This window comes from Xenopus laevis, chromosome 5L (genome assembly GCF_017654675.1).
Source record: "Xenopus laevis strain J_2021 chromosome 5L, Xenopus_laevis_v10.1, whole genome shotgun sequence".
Lineage (NCBI taxonomy): Eukaryota > Metazoa > Chordata > Amphibia > Anura > Pipidae > Xenopus > Xenopus laevis.
Window position 1 is genome coordinate 5,396,406 of NC_054379.1, and position 26,692 is coordinate 5,423,097.

Here is a 26,692-nt window from a genome sequence, read left to right on the forward strand (position 1 = left end):
AAGTAGAACAATGAATGCAGCAACTTGATTGGTTGCCATGGGTTACTGCCCATGGGCAAATTTGTTCAGTGTTGATAAATGACCCCCATTATATTTTAGTTTATATCTCAGTTGGGATCAAGTACGAGCTACTGTTTTTTGTTATTACAGAGAAAATTTAGAAATGTGAATTATTTGATTAAAACTGAGTCTATGGGAGACGGCCTTCCTATAATCCAGAGCTTTCTGGATAACTGGTTTCCGGATAACCGATTCCATACCTGTACCACTGTGGGCTATGCACAGCCAAGAAAACACCCAAGCAAGGCCGATCGATTTCTGCTTATTTCCTATAGTTCACATCATTTTATATCAGTTTTTTACAATTAAAATTTGGATGTCGACCAATATATTTCTTGGTTTGCCTGCCAAAAATGTTTCAAACTAAAGACATCAATATATTATTGCATAATTATTAACTTTATTTCACATCTGTTGCAACAGAAAAATACATAGAATTATATCATTCATAAACATAAAACTTAAATCAACTCAAAGAAAATGACAAAAAGTTAACTTATTTGTTTTTTTTTTAAGTGCAGAATGTTTCTATGAAAAATACTCTCTTCTCTGCAAGTTAAGCTCCGCGGAAAACACTCCAGTGATCACCTTGAAAACAAAAATTGAGTTACCAGCTTTTAGCTATGCATTGAAACATATATTACAGACATTTATGTGCTTCAAAAACAACTTACTTAAATCAACTGTAACATCAAAAAAATAAGTGTTTTAAAGTAATCAAAATATAATGCAGTGTTGCCCTGCACTGCTAAAACTTCCGTGTTTGCTTCAGAAACTCTACTGTTGTTTATATAAACAAGCTGCTGTGTAGCCATGGGGGCAGCCATTCAAGCACAGGATACACAGTAGATAACAGATAAGTACTACTATATTTTATATAAACAAGCTGCTGTGTAGCCATGGGGGCAGCCATTCAAGCACAGGATACACAGTAGATAACAGATAAGTACTACTATAGTTTATATAAACAAGCTGCTGTGTAGCCATGGGGGCAGCCATTCAAGCACAGGATACACAGTAGATAACAGATAAGTACTACTATAGTTTATATAAACAAGCTGCTGTGTAGCCATGGGGGCAGCCATTCTAGCACAGGATACACAGTAGATAACAGATAAGTACTACTATAGTTTATATAAATAAGCTGCTTTGTAGCCATGAGGGCAGCCATTCAAGCACAGGATACACAGTAGATAACAGATAAGTACTACTATAGTTTATATAAATAAGCTGCTTTGTAGCCATGGGGGCAGCCATTCAAGCACAGGATACACAGTAGATAACAGATAAGTACTACTATAGTTTATATAAATAAGCTGCTTTGTAGCAATGAGGGCAGCCATTCAAAAGGAGAAAAGGCTCAGGTTACACAGCATAAAGCGAATAAGCTCTGTAGAACATAGTGTTATCTGTTATCCACTATTTAACCTGTGACATATAGCCTTTTTTCAATTTCCGCCATACAGCAGCTTGTTTATATAAACTATAGTAGTGCTTCTGAAGCAAACACTCCAGTTTTACCAGTGCAGGTCAACACTACATTATATTTTCATTACTTTAAACCACTTTAATTTTTTGGTGTTAGTGTTCCTTTAAAGGGATTCTGTCACAGGTAAACACATCAGTTAACAGTGCTGCTCCAGCAGAATTCTGCACTGAAGTCTGTTTTTCAAAAGAGCAAACTGATTTTATTATATTTAATTTCATGTCAGGTGACATGTGCTCTGATAAACTTCAGTCACTCTTTACTGCTGTACTGCAAGTTGGAGTGATATCACCCCTCCTCCCCCCCCCAGCAGACTAACAACAGAACAATGGGAAGGTAACAAGATAACAGTTCCCTGACACAAGATAACAGCTGCCTGGTAGAAATGAGAAAAGCACTAAAAATCCAAGTCCCCCTGCGACTCCTTCAGTTACATTGAGTAGGAGAAACAATAGCTTCTCTGAAAGCAGTTCCACTGTGAAGTACTGACTCTTTCTGAAAGTACATGACCAGGCAAAATGACCTGAGATGATGCCTAAACACCAATATTACAACTAAAAAAATTCACTTCTTGGATCAGAAATAAAACTTTATATGAGAAAGTGAATTATTTGCAGTGCAGGAATAAAAACGACACCAAAAAATCATGACAGAATCCCTTTAACAAAGTTAGTTCTAAAGATGCTTTAAATCAACAACTATACATTTATGAACGACATGAGAACTTTGTGTTTAACAAGATGTACAGCAAATAGTTGATAAATAAAAATCCATTAACATTTCTCACAATGAACTAAGAGGCCTATAGCACGGAGGTTGTTTCTGAATGCCGAAGCAAGCATTTCTGAATGGGCTTTGCAAGTTGCCACCTGTTCCTGGCATAGGCAGAACATTCCCATGCTCTACTGTGGGAAGCAGTGATGTACTTTGGTTCTCTGCCAGAGAAGTATCTTTTAGGCCACAGCCATAAACCTACCATGAAACTATATTTAACAAAATAATAGAATAAAGTGAAACCTGTATAAATCAAGAGGGCAATTGTGTCACTGTGTAATATATAGTTACCATTCCGCTTCTCCAATGGCTTTAGAAAAAACGTAGTCTTTGCCACCGAAACTCATAACTCCATCTTTTAAATAGAATTTCCACTTGTTTTTGCTTCGATGAATCTAATGATTAAAAAAGGAAAAAATACAAGTAAATATAAAATAAGTGAAAATTCCCATGAACCTGAGGTGTTGTTGTTGTTGCATGGATTTGCTGAAGTGTGAAGGTCACGTATAGGGCCACCATCAGGGGTGCAAAGGGGGTACCGTTGTACAGGGCCCAGGGCTAAAGGGGCCCTGGCAGCCAGTTTGTTTTAATTTATAGGGGGGCCATGGCCACCAATGTTTTTAAACACTTTTATGGGGGCCCTGGCACCATTTTTTTTTTTAAACTTATAGGGGGGCCCTGACCACCATTGTTTTCTTCAAAAATTTTATGACTAGTGATGTGTGGGCCGGCCCGACACCCAAAGGACCAGCAGGTTTACCCGCGGTCGGGCAGGTTAGGGCTGACCTCGCACCCCTTTTTTCCCGGGTCGCGACCTGCCAAATGCCGTCTTCTGTGTTGAACTTTTATAGATGCGCGCCTGCTTGCCCTGCCCTTTTGTGACATCATTGGCAGGTCTATAAAAGGAACCCGGAAGTTGGGCTCGGGTGGGCAGGTGCGGGTCAGGAAAATCCCGACCCGCACATCACTAGTACTGACCACCAATGGCTTTTTATAACTGCGTGTGTGCGAGTTTACCGTTTTTAGCACTGATATCTGTGTAGCCTTTTTACCGTGGTTTGAGGTGCATGGGATTTTGGTGGGCCCAGAAAATGGTGCTGTACGGGGCCCCATGATTTCTGATGGCGGATCTGGTAATCTCAGATGTTGGATCCTCTAATGGCAACGAAAGTGAATGTGATGTGTGTTATCTATAGCATATACTGTGTAAAATATAATTTTATTATTATAGGTGAAATTCATTGCGAAGACGTGATGAGAGCAGGGTAACGATACCTTATCATACTGGCACACAATGACATTGTCGGTGTCAAACAAATCCGGGACTTCTTGCTCACTCACGTCATCTCCAGAATTTAATGGATCCTAAAAGCAATTACATTGAACAGAATTATACAGGTGCATAAGAATTAGGACTTCTTGTCTAACAGACATTAAGGGGGTTATTTACTAAAACTCGTAAAGTTTATCTTTTTTTTTTATTAAAAACAAAGACGACCAAACTCTCATTTAAAATTCTACTCATTTATCATTAATTCTTCTCAAAAAGTCAGAGCGTATAAAAGTCACGACAAATCGACAGTCAGTCCGAATCGTACGAATGACACTCCGAAAACTCGACTTTATCAAATTGACGATGCGAAAACTCGACTTTAACCGGATTATCCAGCGCTGGACACCATGTCACGAAATATCTTCAGGGACAACGACAGTTTTGAGATGAAGTATTTTCGGATTATTAGCAGCTTTGTGGTACAGGTATGGGACCTGTTATCCAAAATGCTCGGGACCTGGGGTTTTCCGGATAATGGATCTTTCTGTAATTTGGATCTTCACACCTTAAGTCTACTAGAAAATCATATAAACATTAAATAACCCCAATAGGCTGGTTTTGCCTCCAATAAGGATTAATTATATCTTAGTTGGGATCAAGTACAAGCTACTGTTTTATTATTACACAGAAAAAGGAAATCAGTTTTGATCATTTGGATAAATGGAGTCTATGGGAGACAGAATTCAGACATTTATGGATAACGGTTTACCGATAACCAACCCTATACCCGTATAATAAATCTCTAAAAATTTATGGGGGTTTTTTCCTTGACATATTTCCCCTTCAAAACCGTGACCTGATAAATATGAGGTTTAATGGGCCCCTTCGTTTTCACTAGTTGAATTCCTCTGCGAGCTGAACCAGATTTGTTGCGATAACCTAATGCGTGTGCAGTTTAAATAATGCTCAAATCACTACCCCCAAAGCTGTCCGAAGGAATAGAAACATAAATTTAAGCTGCAGAAAAAAAGCTGAGGTGCTTCAGGTTATCGGTACAAAGCTGACTGCAGGTTGAACGCACAGATGAATTCAACATTCCGTTGACTTTCTTCTATGGGGCACTTTGAAAGTCAAATTCAAGCTGAAGATTTGAAAAAAGTTTAAGGGGAAGTAAGCCTTACTTATCATTGTGGCTATTTTGGGGGGAAATATGTATTTAAAAAATTGGTGTTATTGGTCCTTTAAAGGAAAAATATACCCCCCAAACAATGTTGGTTTATATAAAAAGATATCGCATAAAACAGCTCATGTGTAAAACCCTGCTTCATGTAAATAAACCATTTTCATAATAATATACTTTTCTAGCAGTATGTGCCATTGGGTAATCATAAATAGAAAATTGCCAATTGTCCCCTGGGATCCTATGATTCACAGTGCACACAAACTATACAAGTTGGGTAACATGAGCCAATTAACAGACAGAGTTCGGTCTTTTGCTTCCACACTTCTTCCTGTTACAGTTAGAGCTGCAGTATTTCTGGTCAGGTGATCTCTTCCTGTTACAGTTAGAGCTGCAGTATTTCTGGTCATGTGATCTCTTCCTGTTACAGTTAGAGCTGCAGTATTTCTGGTCAGGTGATGTCTTCCTGTTACAGTTAGAGCTGCAGTATTTCTGGTCAGGTGATCTCTTCCTGTTACAGTTAGAGCTGCAGTATTTCTGGTCAGGTGATTTCTTCCTGTTACAGTTGGTCAGGTGATCTCTTCCTGTTACAGTTAGAGCTGTAGTATTTCTGGTCAGGTGATCTCTTCCTGTTACAGTTAGAGCTGCAGTATTTCTGGTCAGGTGATTGCTTCCTGTTACAGTTAGAGCTGCAGTATTTCTGGTCAGGTGATCTCTTCCTGTTACAGTTAGAGCTGTAGTATTTCTGGTCAGGTGATCTCTTCCTGTTACAGTTAGAGCTGCAGTATTTCTGGTCAGGTGATCTCTTCCTGTTACAGATAGAGCTGCAGTATTTCTGGTCAGGTGATCTCTTACTGTTACAGTTAGAGCTGCAGTATTTCTGGTCAGGTGATCTCTTCCTTTTACAGTAAGAGGTGCAGTATTTCTGGTCAGGTGATCTCTTCCTGTTACAGTTAGAGCTGCAGTATTTCTGGTCATGTGATCTCTTCCTGTTACAGTTAGAGCTGCAGTATTTCTGGTCAGGTGATGTCTTCCTGTTACAGTTAGAGCTGCAGTATTTCTGGTCAGGTGATCTCTTCCTGTTACAGTTAGAGCTGCAGTATTTCTGGTCAGGTGATTGCTTCCTGTTACAGTTAGAGCTGCAGTATTTCTGGTCAGGTGATCTCTTCCTGTTACAGTTAGAGCTGTAGTATTTCTGGTCAGGTGATCTCTTCCTGTTACAGTTAGAGCTGCAGTATTTCTGGTCAGGTGATCTCTTCCTGTTACAGATAGAGCTGCAGTATTTCTGGTCAGGTGATCTCTTACTGTTACAGTTAGAGCTGCAGTATTTCTGGTCAGGTGATCTCTTCCTTTTACAGTAAGAGGTGCAGTATTTCTGGTCAGGTGATCTCTTCCTGTTACAGTTAGAGCTGCAGTATTTCTGGTCAGGTGATCTCTTCCTGTTACAGTTAGAGCTGCAGTATTTCTGGTCAGGTGATCTCTTCCTGTTACAGTTAGAGCTGCAGTATTGGCTCAAGGCAAGAGATGTAAAAGGACAATATTTACTTAAACATATACAGTATAACAATTTGGTAAGATTCTTTAATGTAAAACAAAAGCTGGCTCTCACACACCCAGTGTAAGATACGAAGTCTGGTGCTCAGTGGTAGAGGTTCGGCCACCTCACAATTGAATCGATAAAGAAAAAATCCACGGCACACAGGCTGCTGCAAGCAAGGAACCCCTTGCACGTTTAATGCGGAAGTGAGCAACGTTTTGGGGTCACGCCCCTTTGTCAAGCCTAGACAAAGGGGCGTGACCCCGAAACGTTGCTCACTTCCGCATTAAACGTGCAAGGGGTTCCTTGCTTGCAGCAGCCTGTGTGCCGTGGATTTTTTCTTTAAAGATTCTTTAATGTGCCACTTACTATTAATAGGATATAAATTATATGTTGCTTAAGTATTCATTTTGGGGGTAAAGTTTTCCTTCAACTCTGTACAATCACCTGCAGCTTATACCAGATCACCTTTGTATTTCAACTGCTGTAGCTCATCAGCAGTCCAATAATTCAAGCAGGCACACAAAGCGAGTTAAACTGGGGTCCTACCCCTGGTGCGTTTATTGCGTCACACAACGTTTTGGAGGGTGTTCCCCCTTCGTCAGGTGATATTGGGAGTGCCGTCTCCCTTGTGCACCAAGCGGAACCAGTTGCGAAGGCCCTGAGTGTGCACGTGACCTGTGTGCGGCATTCATTGTGCCGTTATGAAGGCTCATTGCAAGATATATACTATAAGTGTATACAGTAAACGCTGATGAGATCAGGAGAGCTTTCAGGATTAATAGACCGTCTTTAAAGGTAGTTTGGTGTCCCTGGAACGTTATCTATATTTTCAAACTGATGCCAAACTGATGTGTATAATATCAGGCATTATTATGCAGTCTGCTCGGCAGTTGATTTGGATACGCAGTTAAGGATATGCCTAATGTAACCGTTCATTTCCATACAACTCTGTAGCTTGGCGCAGAAGGAATAATATTTTATTCAACCATAAAATCATTTTGCACCCTGCTGAAATTAGATTAAGCAACCAAAATAAATGTTATTCTTTTCTTTATAAGCTCTAAGGTTATTCCAACTCTGGGCCCTCCGGTTTGTGGGGAAACTACAAGTCCCAGCATTCACCTATATCCAAATGCTAGGGTCCCCAATTAGCAACTATGCACTGATTTGAAAGAGAGAATGGAATAGGAGTAGGAAAGGGTCAGAATAAAATGAGTAATTAAAAGTAACAATAACAATACATATGTAGCCTTACAGAGCATTTATTTTTAAGATGGGGTCAGTGACCCCCATTTGAAAGCTGGAAAGAGTCTAAAGAAAAAGGAAAATAATTAAAAAAATAAATAAATGAAGACCAATTGAAAGGTTGCTTAGAATTGACCATTCTATAACTTACTAAGAGTTAACATCAAGGTGAACCACCCCTTTAACTCAATAACAGAAATTATCAATGGTGATTAACAGTCCTTGGAATGTGAAGACTCCAAAATCAGTTTAAAGGGATACGGTCGCGAGAAAACATGTTTTTCTCAAAATGCATCAGTTAATAGTGCTGCTCCAGCAGAATTCTGCACTCAAATCTGGTTTTTCAAAAGAGCAAACTGATTTTTATATATTTAATTATGAAATTTGGCATGGGGTTAGAGACATACTGTCAGTTTCCCAGGAGCCCTCAGGTCATGTGACTTGTGCTCTTTTCTGCTACACTGCAAGTTGAAGTGAGATCACCCCTCCCTTCCCTCCCCAGAAGTCAGCTTGGGATTTCTCTCATAAGCCGCCCCAAGGCCTTGGGGTCCTAGCGCCCGCTATCAGTGCGAACCATCCCCCCTCCCGCGCGAGCATGCGTCATAGCGCTGTGGAACTCTGTGTTCCGAATACACTATAGGATGCGGCCCTAGGCCCAGGCCTTTGTGACCTCGCAGCCAATCAGCAGCCTATCAACAGAGCAATGGGCAGCTAACCAGACAGCAGCTATCTGACACCTCTGCTGAAGGATTTGTTTGCATTGCTAAACTTGCCCCACCTAGTGTGAGACATGAGAATAGCACCAAATAAGGAAAACCCCTGCTTTTTACCTGCTTGAGCGCTATTATCATGTCTACCACTAGGTGGGGCAAGTTTAGCAATACAAACACGACCCATGTCCTGGTAAAATACAATGAGAAGGGAAGAAACAATATTTGTCTCAAAACTGTTCCATCCTGAAGTGTTAGCTCTTTCTCAAAGCTCAGAATTAGGCACAGTGCACTGAGATGGCTCCTCCACACCAATATTACAGCAAAAAAATATACATTTGCGGGTTGAAGAATAACATTTTAGTCCTCTATTGCACTATGCAACACTAATACTTATGCACTGACACTGCAATACTTATGAAATGAATATTATGTTTATAAATTGTCTGTAATAGTATATTAACAGCCTTTGGAATCTGATCTTATTTACTTATGATGCTGAACTGGACATGAAGCTTGTTTTGCCACCTCCTGGTGTTTATATGGGAGGTGAATTTCATATTTATGTGGGTTTATCTGCATGTATGAAATGCGTTGGGTGTGGTATCGTTTGGTGGGGCTGATCCATGGTGTTACAACTCTATATCTGCCAACAGCAACAAAAAAAAGAATGTAACTACTAGTCCTAGTCTACTGGGAGCTCGAATGAAAGCATCGGTTCGATTGGTTGCTATGGGTTACTGCACTGGTGCAATTTATGTTGACAAATCACCCCAAGTGTCTCCATCAGGCAGCTTTTTGGAGTCTTGGTGGATAGTTATGACTATAACGTGAACATACAATCAATAGCAAGCCTTAATGATTTTATGGGGCAGATTTATCAAGGGCCGAATTGAAAATTTGAATTAGAAATTTTGAGTTTTTTATGCTAAAAATTATCAAATTAGACTAGGAGGTTTTTAAAAAAAATTGGAATTCGATTTTTGAGATTTATCATGCTCTGGCCCTTTAAGAACTCTAGTTCGACTATTCGCCACCTAAAACCTGCCGAATTGCTGTTAAAGTCAATGGGAGACGTCCAGGGATGAATTTTGAGTTGTTTGCAGCCTTGTTGACATTCCAGTTTTTTTTGGAGAAAAAAATCTTGGAGTTTTCAGGGCGATTCTATTCATCATAGTTTTAAAAATTTGATTTTATTAATACATTCTGATTGGTCGAATTTCGAGTTCATGGGCGTTTATGGGAGTTTTAAAAAAAACTCACATGAATTCGAAATTCGGCCCTTGATAAATGTGCCTCCCCCGTGATTGTGAGGTGACTTGTATATAATGTATTTTGGGGATAATGCTTTCATTAGGACAACTGTAATCATTTTAAATTAATTATTTTAAACTCACATTACCTCTTCAATCACATCGATTTCTGGATCCTCATCATCACTACTGTTACTAGTCGAGTCTTCATTTGACCCAGTGTCATCCTCTTCTAGAGCTTTAAGGTCCTCTGTGTCAATAATGCCCAAAAATTCATTTTCATCTAGGTCTCTCACATTTCCTAGGTCTTCATCAGAGGAAGTGTCGCCGGCCCCATCTACTTGAATTATCTCTATTTCCCGGGGTACTGCTTGCTTCTCCACACCAGGTAACTAAGCAAAGCAAGAACAATTATCATTATTCATTATGGAAACCTTTTGCTACACTTAAAGGAGAATTAAACCCTAAAAATGAAACCCTAAAAATACCATATATTATATACTGCACTTATTGCACAAGGCTAAAGTTTCAGCTTGTCAATAGCAGCAACGATCCAGGACTTCAAACTTGTCACAGGGGGTCACCATCTTGGAAAGTGTCTGTGACACTCACATGCTCAGTGGGCTCTGATTGGCTGTTGAGAAGCTAAGCTTAAGACTCGTCACTAATTATCCAGCAGAAAATGAGCTTCCCTGGCTGTATTATAAGCTGATGCTACAGGTTTGCTGATTATTCAATTCTGATGCTAATTGCACTGGTTTCTGTGCTGCCATGTAGTAATTATGTGTATTAATTACTAATCAGCCTTATATTGTGACATTTCTATTCTATGTGTACTGTATATTGTGAGTGGCTCCCTAAGCTCAGTAAGTGACAGCAGCACAGAGCATGTGAATCAGTGAATCAGCAGAAAAGATTATGGGGAGCTACTGGGGCATCTTTGGAGACACAGATCTTTACTGCTAAAGGGCTGTGGTTGCCTCGGGCTGGTACCGAAGCACAAAATATCATGTACAACATTTTTACCTACTTCTTTAGTTAGGCTTTAGTTCTGCTTTAAGGCCATTTGTAACTGAGATTAAAGTGCAGATGAAGGGTTAAATCACAGCACCAACCCTTTACAGTGATAGAGCAAGGGCGCATGATCTTACCCCATTAGGGATGTCAATGTTCCCGTTGTCTCCAGCAGAATTTTTACCACCAAGTTCATTATCCATAAGTATCAGCTCAACTACATCGTCAGAATCTTGTGGTTTTAACAGGCTTGAATATTCATGCTCCGGTTGTCCTTGCATGGAGTGAGCCATGTTTAAGTTATTCATCACAGACTCCGAGCTCAGATCTAGTCCTCCATTCATTTGCCTTGGACTAAAGAGCGGTCCTGTTATATCATTTAAATGACTGTCTTCCAAGCCGTGCGTGGGCTGATTCAGAACCTTGTTTGTAAGATGATCCTGCAGATCTACGGACTGCTGAATAAGCAAATCATCATTATTATTCTGATAATTCGGTTCAACAGAGGCCTCTCGATCATATATATTTAGTCCTTCGGAGCTGTAAACGTTGGCCGGTTGCTGCTGCCATTTTTGTTCTATGTAAGTATTTCTACTGTACTGGCTGCTTGAGGAGGGCCCTAAAGGTTGACGGACATGTTGAAAGAACTGCTGAACTGGCGGCTGGAGTATTCTCGGGCCCCCGGGAGCTTGGGTGACCATTACAGGCACTGTTACTTTGTAAAGTTGACCTTAAAACAGAACGTTGAAACGTTTAAACAGAAGAAAGGATTGTTTAGTTTATTTTCATCAGCTTCCAAGTCTACTGAGAGTCCCAAACATATACTGTATATATTCAAATATAAGCCAACCTGAGTATAAGCTGAGGTACCTAATTTTACCTACGAAAACTGGGAAAACGTATTGACTCTAGTATAAGCCTAGACACAACTACAGCCCTGTCTCCCAGCAGCGCACATTCCGCCAAAGCAACCCCCCCCTCCGATCAACCGGACTTCTTTGCAAAGTTGATGGTGACAGAGAATTGCAATATTGATTACTGTGTGCATTGTCCCACTACCATGTGCAGAGGGTGCTGTGTGATTTTGCCATCAATGTTAATCCTTCATATAACCAACAGAGGGCGCTGTGAGATATTGCAGTCACTGTTATTCTTTCATATAACCAACAGAGGGCGCTGTGGGATATTGCAGTCTCTCAACAAGCGAACTGTTGGTATAGGAATGATTAAAAGTGACTGACATCTCAGCTACTGCCCACTTTCTCGAGTATAAGCCGAGGTAGACTTTTTCAGCACATTTTGGATGCTGAAAAACTCGGCTTATACTTGAGTATATACGGTACTGAGTGGGCAATACAGAAGGACAAGCAGAATAATACTCTTTCTGCCAGTGAACCGGGTTGTGGTTGAACTACTATTTTGTATAGTTAAAACAATATATAATGGCCAGAGGAGTTTTCAATAAAAGGATCAACTATTGGCCAATTATTAGAACTTTAAAGGGGATCAAGAAAATTAAAATTTAATATAAGCTTCCTCATACTGAAGTCAGATCGAGTACGATCGATTAGAAATTCTGCATTGTTTCTGAAATAAGTTTATGTTCACTATTCCTCTCTCAGCATCTGTTTCTCTTCATTCTCTCTTCATGCAGCAGTTGGGTGTCAGATATTCACTGACAGTTAGATCCAATATATCTTATAGGGGGGCTCCTTTCCTAGCAGATGTATTAGAGCTCACTCAAATAACTGATTCCAGTAAAAACAAAATCTAACAAAATAACTGCCTTTTCAACAAATTCTGCATGTAGAGAGACATGGGGGCACATTTACTTAGCTCGAGTGAAGGAATAGAAGAAAAAATACTTCAAATTTCGAACGTTTTTTTGGGCTACTTCGAATCGAACGTTTCGAACTAAAAATCGTTCGTCTATTCGACCATTCGATAGTCAAAGTACTGTCTCTTTAAAAAAAAACTTCGACCCCCTACTTCGCCAAGTAAAACCTCAATGTTAGCCTATGGGGAAGGTCCCCATAGGCTTTCTAAGCTTTTTTTGATCAAAGGAATTTCGTTCAATCGATGGATTAAAATCCTTCGAATCGTTCGATTCAAAGGATTTAATCGTTCGATCAATTAGCGCTAAATCCTTCGACTTCGATATTCGAAGTCAAAGGATTTAACTTCGACAGTCGAAAATCGAGGGTTAATTAACCCTCGATATTCGACCCTAAGTAAATCTGCCCCATGATGTCTGGTGAGTTTAATAGAGTGAGCTCTAAAACATCTTCTAGGCAAAAGGAGCCCCCCTATAAGATATATTGGATGTAACTGTCAGTGAATATCTGACACCCAACTGCTGCATGAAGAGAGAATGAAGAGAAACAGATGCTGAGAGAGGAATAGTGAATATAAACGGTACAGAATTGTTAATTGATTGTATTTAAAAAGTTTCTTATTTCAGTATGATGAAGCTAATATTCAATCTTAATATTCGCAATAGTTCCCCTTTAATGTGAGCACGTTAGTTATCCTGATCAACCAATGATCAAGCAATGTGTAGCCATCTCCTGGAGCAATAGATTCTATAAATATCATCAATATGTCATACTTTGCATTTGATAAACACCTTCAATGAGACTTAATCGACTAAGTCTACCCCAGAATTCAATGCAGACGAGGTGCATTCATTCGCTTTATTTTATTAGTGTGATGATTGCACCACAGCAATGGCTTTGCAGCTCTATACGTTGCTTAAATATGCTCACCTATTACAGTTCACAAGCAGCAAAAAAAGCCAAGCCGTCTTGAATATTTAAAGAACATGGAAAGTTAAAGTCACAGGGGGTTGGTAATATTAGACACCCCTAGTGACTTTAATTGCTTACCCCATACAGGCACTTTAGGTCTTAAAAATTGCCATGATATGGCAAGGTGAGCTGCCCCCTTATCGATTATTGTTCTTTACAGAGGTGGTTCACCTTTAAGTTAACTTTTAGTATGTTATAGAATGGCCAATTCTAAGCAACTTTTCAATTGGTCAGCATTATTTCAGATCCAAAGCCAAATTTGTATATATAAATTAGGGGCGGAAAATTAAGTGACTTTTCAGCACAAAACAAGGAAGTAAAAAATGTTTTTTCCACGTTTTCCTTTCCTGGCCCTAATTTGCAGGTTGGATTCGGTTCAGTATTTGGCTGAATCTTTCATGAAGTATTTGGCCAAATTCCATATAGTGGATTTGGAGCATGCCTAATTTTTGAATTATTTGCCTTCTTCTTCTGACCCTTGCCACCTTTCAAATGGGGGTCACTGACCCGTTCTGAAAACAAATACTCTTTAAGGCTACAAATGTATCGTTGTTGCTACTTTTTATTTCTCATCTTTCTATTCAGGCCTCTCCTATTCATATTCCAGTCTCTTATTCAAATCAATGCATGGTTGCTAGGGGAATTTGGACCCTAGCAACCAGATGGCTGAAATTGCAAACTGGAGAGCTGCTGAATAAAAAGCTAAATAAGTCAAAAACCACAAATAATAAAAAATAAAAACCAATTGCAAATTGTCTCAGACTATCATTCTCTACATTATACTAACAGTTAACTCAAAGGTGAACAACCCCTTTAATAAGAAAGTTTTTAAATATATAATGTTACCTGTTATGGATATATTTTTCCAAGTGCAAATAACGAAGCACTAGGAAATGTTGTGAGAAAGAGCACTTTGATTTTAGTGTACTATATACAATAAATATTTGATCAAAAGTTGAACAAAAAGAAGCCAATCTATCCAGTGCAACTTGGTGCTCAGTGAATACCCTTACCAGAGGCAGTTTGTACAGTCATTCCAGCTGGCAGATGAATCGGGTAAGTAATACCCGCCGGAAGAGAAAATGCACTGTTTGATCCAGAAGTACCCTGAAAAAAAACAATATTTCAAAATTATTTTTCAAATAATGTTTTTTTTAGCCAAAATCTGCAGTTCAAGGGAAAGTTCACCTACATCATTTCTACCAGTCGCTCCGTGGCAGTGGCAAAGATTACATTTCTTGCATTGGCTGGTGCTCATTTATACAAAAATGGACAGGCCAGGTTCCAGGTTTACAAACTTCAATATGCAAAAGCCAAAGAATGGGAATAAGGTAAGATGTGGATGATGCACAATTAGTAATTTCAGCAGGCCAATGCAGTTTTTCCAAAAAGGGAGCAACAGCCTGGAAAAATCCTTAATTTGATTCGCTGGTGGGTGCCTTTCATTTTGACATCAGTAAATTAGCCTTTCCTTGACCTTTAAATAGGGGCTGAAGCTGCTGAGCAACTTATAAATTAATGTAATGAATTGTAATTTGCTTTACTGAGCTGCTACTAGGTAATGACACCAAGGGGCCAATTCATTAAGCTCGAGTGAAGGAATAGAGGAAAATATAGGAAAAATAGTTCGAATTTCGAATGTTTTTTTTGGCTACTTCGACCATCGAATTGGCTACTTCGACTACGACCTTCGAATCAAACAATTCAAACTAAAAATCGTTCGAATAGTCGACCATTCGATACGATCAATTATTCCTTCGATCAAACGAATTGCGCTAAATCCTTCGACTTCGATATTCGATAAGTCGAAGGATTTCAATTCGGCAGTCGAATATCGAGGGTTAATTAACCCATCGATATTCGACCCTAGGTAAATGTGCCCCCAAGTATTGGTAACATATCTTAAAGTTTTGGCTGGAAAGAGGTCAAATGTGTTTCACTACTTGTATTAGTGGCTAGATATTAGCTGAAAGTTTAAAGGATTGTTCACCTTTAAATTAACTGTTAGTATGATTTAGAGAGATATTCTGAGACAATTTGCAATTGGTTTTTATTCTTTATTTTTTGTAGCTTTTTGCGTTATTTATTCAGCAGCTCTCCAGTTTGCAATTTCAGAAATCGGGTTGCTAGGGTCCACATTCCCCTAGCAACCATGCACTGATTTAAATAAGAGACTGGAATATGAATAGGAGAGGCCTGAGAGATAAGTGATAAAAGTAGCAATAACAATACATTTGTAGCCTTACAGAGCATTTGTTTTTTATAGAGCCAGTGACCCCCATTTAAAAGCTGGAAAGAGTCAGAAGCAAAAGACTTAAAAAACTATAAAAAAAATAAATAAACGATGAAGACCAACTAAAAAATCGCTTAGAATGGCCAATTTTATAATATACTAAAAGTTAACTAAAAATAGGGACCATTTGAAAACATGAAAACAGAAGAGACAATATAAAAGCAAAAGGCTGAGCAAACAATATGTGTAGGTGGGATAGGGGAGGGGGATGTGGTTGCAAATTTAGTCTTGACTTCATATCTCCATCTCATGAGCTCAGAAAGAGAAGGGACCACACGTCTGCTACGTACCATTTCACCTGTTGCAAAATGTGTAACATTTCGATTTCCTGGAGAAAACAGAAAAATATAAAGGTGAATTGAGATATCCCAGTGGAAAAGCTCAGTGATCATGCAGATATACAGTATGCATATGAACAGTGCAGTCACACAGTAAAATACCACAGCGTTGGTATTTCAAATCAATGCATGGTTGCTAGGGGAATTTGGACCCTAGCAACCAGACTGCTGAAATACACAAATAATAAAAAAAATAAAACCAATTGCAAATTGTCTCAGAATATCACTCTCTAAATCATACTAACAGTTCATTTAAAGGTGAACAACCCCTATAGGCGTCTCTACTCCAGTGTAAACATCCCCACTTTTTATTTTCCCCTTTGTATTGGCCTAAAGGATGAGAATAATTAAAAAAACTGAGAAGCCCTAACTAAAGGTGGCCATACACGGAGAGATCTGCTCCTGTCGCCAAACAAGCGCATCTCTCCCCGATATGCACACCTTGAGGTGGGCGATATCTGGCTGATCCGATCATGGGCCCTAGGGGCCAACGATCAGATCCTTACAATGGGTAACGGGCGGTCGGATCGTGGGACCACATCAACGAACAGATGCGGCCGACTGGATTTTTAGTCCCGTCCGATCGACTTCTGGCCGACTTTCAGCCACATATCGATCGGGGAAGCCCGTCGGAGGGCCCCATACACAGGCCAATAAACTGCCGACTTGGTCTGTCGGCAGCTTTTATCGGCCCGTGTATGGCCACCTTTAGAGTCTTTGGACAGAGGACTACCGCGCCACAAGCAACATTCAGAAGCCTTGTTTAAAACCAAAGTTAAACATATATATGAGTTTCAGTAATACATAAAGACAAAGCACAATGCCAACCTGTTGAGGTGTGAAGGGAGTGATGCAAATTCTGAGGCAGTTGGAGGACAAATTGTGGGGTGCTGTTGTCTCGGAAGAAACCTTCTGTAGCTTTCGACTGCAGTAGCTTGGTCTCCCATAACTAGAAAAAGGGAAAAAGTTCTATCACACACAGACTGCACCATGCAAATATCAAATACTGACCTGGGAGCAATTACAGCACTTGAGAAACTGAAGGATACAGTTAAGATGAATGGAGTCGTCTCTAGCTGGGCAGATGTTTCTACTGAGAAATTGCAGGGTCTGTCCTTGGGATACTTCTGTTTGTATTTATAGCCTTGATGCTAGTAGTTGAAAGGACTGCCTCTGTGTTTGCTTTTATAGGATCCATTATCCGGAAACCCGCTATCCAGAAAGCTCCAAATAACGGGAAAGGCCGTCTCCCGTAGACTCCATATTATCCAAATAATCCACATTTTTAAAAAATATTTCCTTTTTCTGAGTAATAATAAAACCGTAGCTTGTACTTGATCCCAACTAAGATATAATTAATCCTTATTGGGGGCAAAACCAGCCTATTGGGTTTATTTCATGTTTACATGATTTTCTAGTAGACTTAGTGCATGAAGTTCCCAATTACGGAGAGATCAGTTGTCCAAAAAACCCCAGGTTGCAAGCATCCATTTCTGGATAATGGGTTTCCGGATAACAGATCCCATACCTGTGTAGGAAACTATTGGTGCATCGGCCATTGTGACAAGAACATCTAAGAAAGCAAAGAAATGTCCACCCCAAACAGCCTCCTTAATGATTGTTAAAGGAAAACTATACCCCCAAAACAATGTAGGTCTCTATAAAAAGATATTGCATAATACAGCAAATAAACCATTTTCATAATATACTTTTTAGTAATATGTGCCATTGGGTAATCCTAAATAGAAAACTGCCATTTTAAACAAACAAGGGCCGCCCCCTAGGATTCACGGTGCACACAAACCATACATGTTAGGTCACGTGAGCCAATTAACAAACAGTTGTCTTATTTTGCTTCCACACTTCTTCCTGTTACAGTTAGAGCTGCAGTATTTCTGGTCAGGTGATCTCTTCCTGTTACAGTTAGAGCTGCAGTATTTCTGGTCAGGTGATCTCTTCCTGTTACAGTTAGAGCTGCAGTATTTCTGGTCAGGTGATCTCTTCCTGTTACAGTTAGAGCTGCAGTATTTCTGGTCAGGTGATCTCTTCCTGTTACAGTTAGAGCTGCAGTATTTCTAGTCAGGTGATCTCTGAGGCAGCACACAGACCAACACAAAATGGTGGTTCAAGGCAAAAGAGATAACCTTAATTATATAGACCAGTTTGATAATATTCTTTAATATGCCACTTAATATAATGTAAACTATCTGTTGCTTAAGTATTAACTTTGAGAGTATAGGTTTCCTTTAAGCAAGTGTATATTGAAGACCAAATTAGGCAGAGATCCCTGTTCTACTGCTCCAGGTTCTCTGAGGAGGGAAGTCCAACAGATTAGAAACAACTGCTCTACGGCCTCCATTGTATTGTTTCCTCGAAAATGTTCAACCCACCAGCCTTCCCTGTCCTCCTCCATATCATAAACAAAAGTCATCACCTCTAATGATGTCACAAACAGGCAGGAATGGTTAGGTGATGTCACTAGAAGGAAGGCAGTTGGTGCGAGTGCATCACCAATGGGGAGGGCCCTCTTTTAAAGGGGTTGTTCACCTTCCAAACTTTTTTCTGTTCAGTTGGTTTCAGATAATTGTGGGAAACGTTTTACTCCCTTGTTTTGTGACAAAAAGTCACATGATTTCCCTTCCCGCCCCTCAATTGCATATGCAAATAAGGATTCTGTTCGGCCAGACAAAAAAATCGTCCGAATATAAAACCTATTGAAAAAGGCAGAATCCGGGCCAAATCCTGGATTTGAGGCATCCCTATCAAGTATACATCTGCTTTACTACATCTGAATCACACGAAAGTCAGGTTCTACTTTTCTGCACCATTCTCTACTGTATATGTATCTTATAAATTAGGGATGCACCAAATCCACTATTTGGGATTCGGCTGAAACCCCAAATCCTTTGTGAAATTGAAATATTCAGCCAAATACCAAACCAAATCCTAATTTGCGGCAGGAAAGGAAAAAAATGTTTACTTCCTTGTTTTGTAATGAAAAATTACTTAATTTCCCTCCAGACCCTCATTTACATATGCAAATTAGGAATCAGATTGGCCATGCACAAGGAGTCGACCGAATCCTGGCCGAATCCCGGATTCAGTACATCCCTATTATAAAGACACACATTATAATATGCATTGAGAGTAGGGATGCACAGAAACCACTATTTTGGATTTGGCCGAACCCCCGAATCCTTCGTGAAAGATTTGTCCGAATACCGAATCCTAATTTGCATATGCAAATTAGGGGTGGAAAGGGGTAAAATGTTTTACTTCCTTGTTTTCTGACAAAAAGTCACGTGATTTCCCTCCCTGCCCCTAATTTGCATATGCAAATAAGGGTTCGGATTCAGTTCAGCCTGGCAGAAGGATTCGGCCAAATCCGAATCCTGCTGAAAAAGGCCGAATCCCGAACCGAATCCCTCGTGAAAGATTCGGCCGAATACCAAACCCTAATTTTCATATGCAAATTAGGGGTGGGAAGGGGAAAAATGTTTTACTTCCTTGTTTTCTGACTAAAAGTCACGTGATTTCCCTCCCTGCCCCTAATTTGCATTTGCATATGCAAATTAGGGTTCGGATTCGGTTCGGCCTGGCAGAAGGATTTGGCCAAATCCGAAAGGCCGAATCCTGGCCGAATCGAATCCTGGATTCGGTGCATCCCTAATTGAGAAACAGAGCACATACCACAGTGCCATGATAAACTAGAACACCAAAAAATTTAACAGTTTTATATATAATGTACCACCAAAAAATGTGTGTTTACTTCATCATTTACGTAGCCAACCTTCAATAGGGCCCTCACCTACATAACAGACAAACTGGGTAAACCCATAAACTCTGTACCTGTGCATAAACTATGCTGTCTTACTGTTACTAGCATTTAAATTCTTATTATCTGAATAGAAACAAATGTTAATAAAGCAAGAAAGTCATTTATATAGCCCTGTATTAGCAGTTATAGCTCAGACTGTGAGAGTTACTGAATGAAAGCTAGAGAGAAATAATTAAACACATAAAATCCAGAATATAAAAGCTGGGGGTTCAAAAAGAGGCTAACTTTTAAATCCAGAAAACTTCGGGTCTTCTTAACGGCATCAGCTTTCAGAAGAACAGTCTGGAATAAAACCTCAATTAAATTCAGAGTAGGAATTTCTGAAGGAAAGTGAGCTCAAGTGCAGAAACAGAAGTGGTCAGAGTTAGTCCAGCCTTTGCTTTTGGGAATGAGTAGTGCCAGGTTACTTAAAGGAGAACAACCTCAAAAATAAAGCTTCCTCATACTGAAATAAGAAACTTTCTAAATACAATCAATTAAAAATTCAATATAGTTTCTGAAATCAAGTTTATCTTCACTATCCCTCTCTCAGAATCTGTTTCTCTTCATTCTGTCTTCATGCAGCAGTTGGGTGTCAGATATTCACTGACAGTTAGATCCAATATATCTTATAGGGGGGCTCCTTTTGCCTAGAAGATGTATTAGAGCTCACTCTATTATACTCACCAGACATCATGTCTCTCTACATGCAGGATTTGTGCAAAAGGCAGTTATTTTGTTACATTTTGTTTGTACTGGAATCAGTTATTTGATTGAGCTCTAAAACATCTGATAGGAAAGCAAGCCCCCCTATAGGATAAATTGGATCTGTCTGAGCCATATAAAAGAAAATAAGCCACGAACTCTGTGAAAAGAGACCAATTTCAAAGACAATATTGGCCCATGTATAGCCATAATTATGTAGGGTAAAAAGACCGTAATCTTCAAGGAGAACTAAAACCTAAAAAAATGAATATGGCTAAAAATGTCCTATTTTATATAGTGAACTTATTGCATGAGGCTAAAGTTTGAGCTTGTCAATAGCAGCAATGATCCAGGACTTCAAACTTGTCACAGGGGGTCACCATCTTGGAAAGTGTCTGTGACACTCACATGCTCAGTGGGCTCTGATTGGCTGTTGAGAAGCTAAGCTTAGGGCTCGTCACTAATTATCCAGCAGAAAATGAGCTTCCCTGGCTGTAATATAAGCTGATGCTACAGGTTTGCTGATTATTCAATTCTGATGCTAATTGCACTGGTTTCTGTGCTGCCATGTAGTAATTATGTGTATTAATTACTAATCATCCTTATATTGTGACATTTCTATTCTATGTGTACTGTATATTGTGAGTGGCTCCCTAAGCTCAGTAAGTGACAGCAGCACAGAGCATGTGAATCAGTGAATCAGCAGAAAGGGGAGCTACTGGGGCATCTTTGGAGACACAGATCTTTACTGCTAAAGGGCTGTGGTTGCCTTGGGCTGGTACAGAAGAACAAAACATCATGTACAACATTTCTAGCTACTTCTTTAGTTAGACTTTAATTTTCCTTTAAAGCTGGCCATACACAGGAAGAAGGGATGCACCAAATCCGCATCCAGTTAGGCAGTGTTGGACTGGCCCACCGGGATACCAGGAAAACTGCTGGTGGGCCTAGGTGTCAGTGGGCCCTCTTGCTTCAAACCATTTAGCATATTTTATGGTTGTTCCCTATTTCTTTATGGGGAAAATGCTTAATAATGGAAGACTATAGTAAGTTGTAAAAAAGACTAGGAGAATAAAAAAGGTTGAGTGAGGAGAGGAGGAATAATAGTTGGGCCTATGGTCTAAGGTTTTTTGGCTCAAGCCCAAGCCCTGGAGGTTTAAGCTGAAAACAGTTAGTCTGATACAGAAGCCCATGAGTACACAATAGAAGGAAAGAAATGTGCTGTTTCTTTTGACAGAGGACTCAGAGCAGCATTACTTTGAGGGTTTACTGATAAAGCTTACTTACTTTTAACCTTTCCTTCTCCTTTGAACCGCCGACTAAGGCAGCTGCCAGTGTCAGCCCATACTTTGTACTCCATTTATATACAGTATATATCACAACAATGTCTAAAGAATGGCTTAAAGGAGAAGGAAACCTAGTCAGCGCAAAAACCCTCCCCCCCTCCCGTGTGTTGCCCACCCTCCCTCCTCCCCCCTGGCCTACCCGTCCCGCTGGGCAAATGCCCCTAACTTGTTACTTACCCTTCTGCACAGGTCCAGTCCACGGAGTTCACAGACACCATCTTCTTCCACGCGATCTTCTTCCTGCTTTGAACGGCGTTTTGGCGCATGCGCAGTAGGTGCATTTCGCCCATACGGATCTACTGCGCATGCGCCAAAAGTCACAAAGTTTTCCGATTTCACTTCATGACTTTTGGCGCATGCGCAGTAGATTGTACCGGCGAAATGCTCCTACTGCGCATGCGCCGGTCAAAGCAGGAAGAAGATCGCTTGGAAGAAGATGGCGTCGGTGAACTCCGTAGACTGGACCTGCGCAGAAGGGTAAGTAACAAGTTAGGGACATTTGCCCAGCGGGACGGGTAGGCCAGGGGGGGGAGGGAGGGTGGGCAACACACGGGAGGGTTTTTGCGCCGACTAGGTTTCCTTCTCCTTTAAGCCAGAAGGAAATACACCCCTACCAATCATAAGAACAAATACCTTTCCAATAATTTCTGTATTCCATTAAAAGCATTAGTCATTTATACATTTATTGAGGCACTGCTAATGCACAGGTCCTTACCTGCTTTAATTCCTTAAGAACTTGCTCATCCACGCCTTCTTCCACAAAAATTTCCCGAACACTTTCCATGACATCTTCAATAATTGATTTGTATAACTTTGGCTGTAAGAGAGAATTAAACAATTACACAAAGAGAACTTTTTTCTCATTTTCAGCAAAAGACTCTCGGTAAATTCATCTTACCCCACGTTATTTCATAAATGAAAAAATGTAATGATAGACCGGCAATTCATATTTCATCTCTCCCGTTTTTAGAGCTTTATTCAAAACGTTAAAAGTTTTTAATATGAATGAACATAACAGTTAACAGGGAGGATAAAAACTTTTAGCTGGTAATTAGGTTCACTTATTCTTGGCTGAATAATAATTGACGATCCATACACCATCTTTATATTTCGGTGTAAAATCTCTACTAAAGTATATGGTAAGAGTAAAAAGAATTACAAGTTCTGAATAGACAGTTTAACAAGGTTTTATGCATTTTATAAAAGACAATAACTAGATTTACACAAATGCTACAGGTGCTAAAACGGATACAGCAATTAGCTCACATTGGAGCTATTCACAAAGGTATTGTGTATGGTGAATAAAGTACCCCCTATTGTAAAATATAAGGATATTAAAAGGCCTCTGTAACTTATAATGTCTTAATATTTTGCAACTGGGGTACTTTATTTATTATAATACAAATTTCAGTGAGTCATGTGACAGAAATGACATCAGAACTCACTGTTTATAACTGATGACATCAGATCTCACAGTTTATAAGGATATAATTTACAAGATACGCATGGCTTTTGTGTATTATATATATATATAACACAATATAACAGCACTCTCCTTTAGTTATATAAGAGTTTGTGGTGCACAGCCTTACAGGGGAATTGAACTCGTGGCTTCAGAATTTCAACTTTGCCTCCTTTCGCGACTTGGGGTATTTTTGTCGCTTCAGGACTTTAATTTCGGCTGTTTTCGTGACTTCAGGTATTTTCACCGCTTCAGGACTTCAATTCCGGCTGTTTTCGTGACTTTGTCTTTTCGCTGCTTTAGAACTTCAATTTCAGCTTTTTTTTGTGACTTTTGGTATTTTCGCCGCTTCAGGACTTCAATTCCGGCTGTTTTCGTGACTTTGGGTCTTTTCGCTGCTTTAGAACTTCAATTTCAGCTTTTTTTTGTGACTTTTGGTATTTTCGCCGCTTCAGGACTTCAACTTCGGCTACTTTCGTGACTTTGGGTCGTTTCGCTGCTTTAGAACTTCAATTTCGTCTGTTTTTGTGACTTCAGGTGTTTTCGCCTCTTCAGGACTTCAGTTTCGGTTGTTTCTGAGATTTCAGGTCTTTTTGCCCCTTTTTTCGTGGCTTCAGGTCTTTTCGTCGCTTCGGGACTTTACCTTTTTCAGCACTTCCGCATTTCGGCTGTTCGGGGCTTCGGAAGGGCGGCAGAGCTTCAGCGCTGTCAAGGGGGGCCCGACTCTCGAAAAGCGCAGCACTGCCGGGCCCCCCTTCAGGTCCGGTACACTTGTACCCCCTAATGGGGGCCCTGCAGGTATGGGATCAGCCTTGAACTGGCAATCGCCAGTGAGACTACTATAAGGTGCCATAAATAGTCAGTATTTAGTGGGCTGGTGGGGGCTGTTTGGGCCATTGTGTACCTGAAATGTCAGGACCTATTTCGATTCTCAGTAGAGGCCTGATACCCGTTATCCAGAAAGTTCAGAATTAAAGGAATGGTGTCTCCAACAAAATCCTTGTGATAATAAAACAGAAGCTTGTACTTGATCCCAGTTAAATATAATTAATCCTTATTGGTTTAATGTTAATGTTTACATTACTCAGCAGACTGAAGATCCAAACTACAGAAAAATCCCTTATCTGGTAAAGCCCAGGTTTCCAAGTATTCTGGATAACAGATCGGATATCTGTAAACTGGTAGCTAGTAGGAATGCACCGAATACAGGATTCGCCCGAATCCTTCTGCCCGGCCGAACTGAATCCTAATTTGCATATGCAAATTAGGGACAGAGAGAGAAATCACGTGACTTTTTGTCACAAAACAGGGAAGTAAAAAAGGTTTTCCTCTTCCGACCCCCAATTTGCATATGCAAATTAGGATTCGGTTCGTATTCGGCTGAAATTTTCGCGAAGGATTCAGGGGTTCGGCCGAATCCAAAATAGTGGATTCGGTGCATCCCTAGTAGCTAGTGGTTCAAATTTTCATTTTTGCACGAAAATATCCTTCCTGTAATAGTTTTACGACAGGACATGCCCCGAATAACCCAATATCATAACTAAAAGTATATAATAGGTTAAAGCTTCCATCTGACCAGACTGCAGAGATTTAGAAATATTTATGTTAAAGGGGTTGTTGACCTTTAAATTAACTGTTAGTATAATGTAGAGAGGGATATTCTGAGACTATTTACAATCGGTTTTCACTTTTTATTATTTGTGGTTTTTGACTTATTTAGCTTTTTATTCAGCAGCTCTCCAGTTTGTAATTTCAGCCATCTGGTTGCTAGGGTCCCCTAGCAACCATACATTGATTTGAATAAGAGACTGGAATATGAATAGGAGAGGCCTGAATAGAAAGATGAGGAATAAAAAGTAACAATAACACTACATTTGTAGCCTTACAGAGTATTTGTTTTTAGATGGGGTCAGTGACCCCCCCATTTGAAAGCTGGAAAGAGTCAGAAGAAGAAGACAATTCAAAAACTATAAAAAATAATTAATAAAGACCAGTTGAAAAGTTGCTCAGAATTAGCCAGTCTATAACATATTAAAAGTTACCTTAAAGGTGAACCACCTGTTAAACTAGTTACATGTATAGGAAAGGGAGACCGATATAACAATGAGCCTGTAACAGCCCCCAGCTCTGGCTAATGAAAGTCATTTTGGGGTGAGCAGCCGTTATAAAGACAAGAGTAATATGACTTCACTTCTGGAGAGCCGCCATTCTCTTACCACAGGATTAGGGTTAGCCGAATGGGCCATGATCACAGTCAGGCCTAACCGGAAGATGGAACCACGTTCAATCGCCTGCGGTCTGACGTAACGCGTTGGGCGTTCGCTGACGTGACTTTTGCGCGTCGCGCTGCTGCAGAGTTCTCGCGATATTATACGTATCTTTCCGCTGGCTCATGTCTGCGCATGTGGGGAGGGGATTATTACGACTTTCAGTGTTTTATTGATGGTCAGGGGCTGAGAGGCCGCCATGTTCACCCTGAGGCCAAGTTGCTGATGAATGTTCAAAGGGCACATGTAATAATATAAGTGCTCTTCACTAGAATGCTGTACTTGTGATATGTTATTGAATTAATGACAGTTGTGAGGCGCTGCTGACACACTGGGGTTTTGCTTGGCCGCCATTTTGGTTTTTAATGGGAGTGTCTGTGTGGTTCAAGTTTTTTTGTGAAAACCAGCAGGAAATCCTCCAAATCGTGTCTGATTAATGAAATAATCCCTCAGGGCTCCCTAAACCATCAGTGTGAGTGAGGGCTCCCGCCTGGGAATCACCGGCCTAAATAAAATCATTGTTGGACAACCGCGCTCCCCAGCTTATAAAAATTCATTGGTCGTGAGGGCCCCCCTTATAGTTCTAAAAGCCTGTGGTGATCAGGGCCCCTTACAAGTAGGGTTGCCACCCGGCCCGTATTTTACTAGCCTGGCCGGTAAAAATGATGGTTGATCCCAATGTTATTTATAGGGAAAAATGCTAAATATATAGGAACACCGGTATTTTTTTTCTAGAAAGGGTGGCAACCCTACTTACAAGTTAAAAAAACAAAACAGGGTTTTAAAAAAAAAAGGCCATTGGTGTTCAGTGGAATTTACCTTTAAAGCTCTTCTTCATTCTCCTCTTCTTCGGATCCATTCAACTCCTTTCACAGAGTTTAGAGTTTGGTCACAAATTTCGATGCCCCCCTAAAACAACAGACCCAGTACAGTTGTGCCCCCTGATTGCGACCCTGGAGGGGGGGGGGGATATGGCACAACTATACTAGTAGTAATTACACTGACACATCTGGGGTTAATATGCTTCTTATCCATTTTCTGTATTAATTATACTGGCATATATGGGGTTAATATGCTGGTTGTCCATTTGCGGCGGTAATATGCTAATTGGCCATTTTCTGT

The 26,692-nt window shown here is 40.1% G+C and overlaps 1 protein-coding gene across 1 annotated transcript; it reads right to left on the bottom strand.

Annotated features, from left to right (window-relative positions):
• Positions 1–451: 451 nt before the first annotated feature.
• Positions 452–25,631, bottom strand: gtf2a1l.L (general transcription factor IIA 1-like L homeolog). The gene is given in 10 exon segments (NM_001089286.1): positions 452–648; positions 2,612–2,715; positions 3,596–3,685; positions 9,671–9,913; positions 10,673–11,265; positions 14,356–14,449; positions 15,926–15,963; positions 16,802–16,922; positions 22,557–22,658; positions 25,520–25,631. Coding segments are annotated over 10 exon segments (1,419 nt in total). The 5' UTR covers positions 25,550–25,631; the 3' UTR covers positions 452–644.
• Between the last annotated feature and the right edge of the window lie 1,061 nt (positions 25,632–26,692).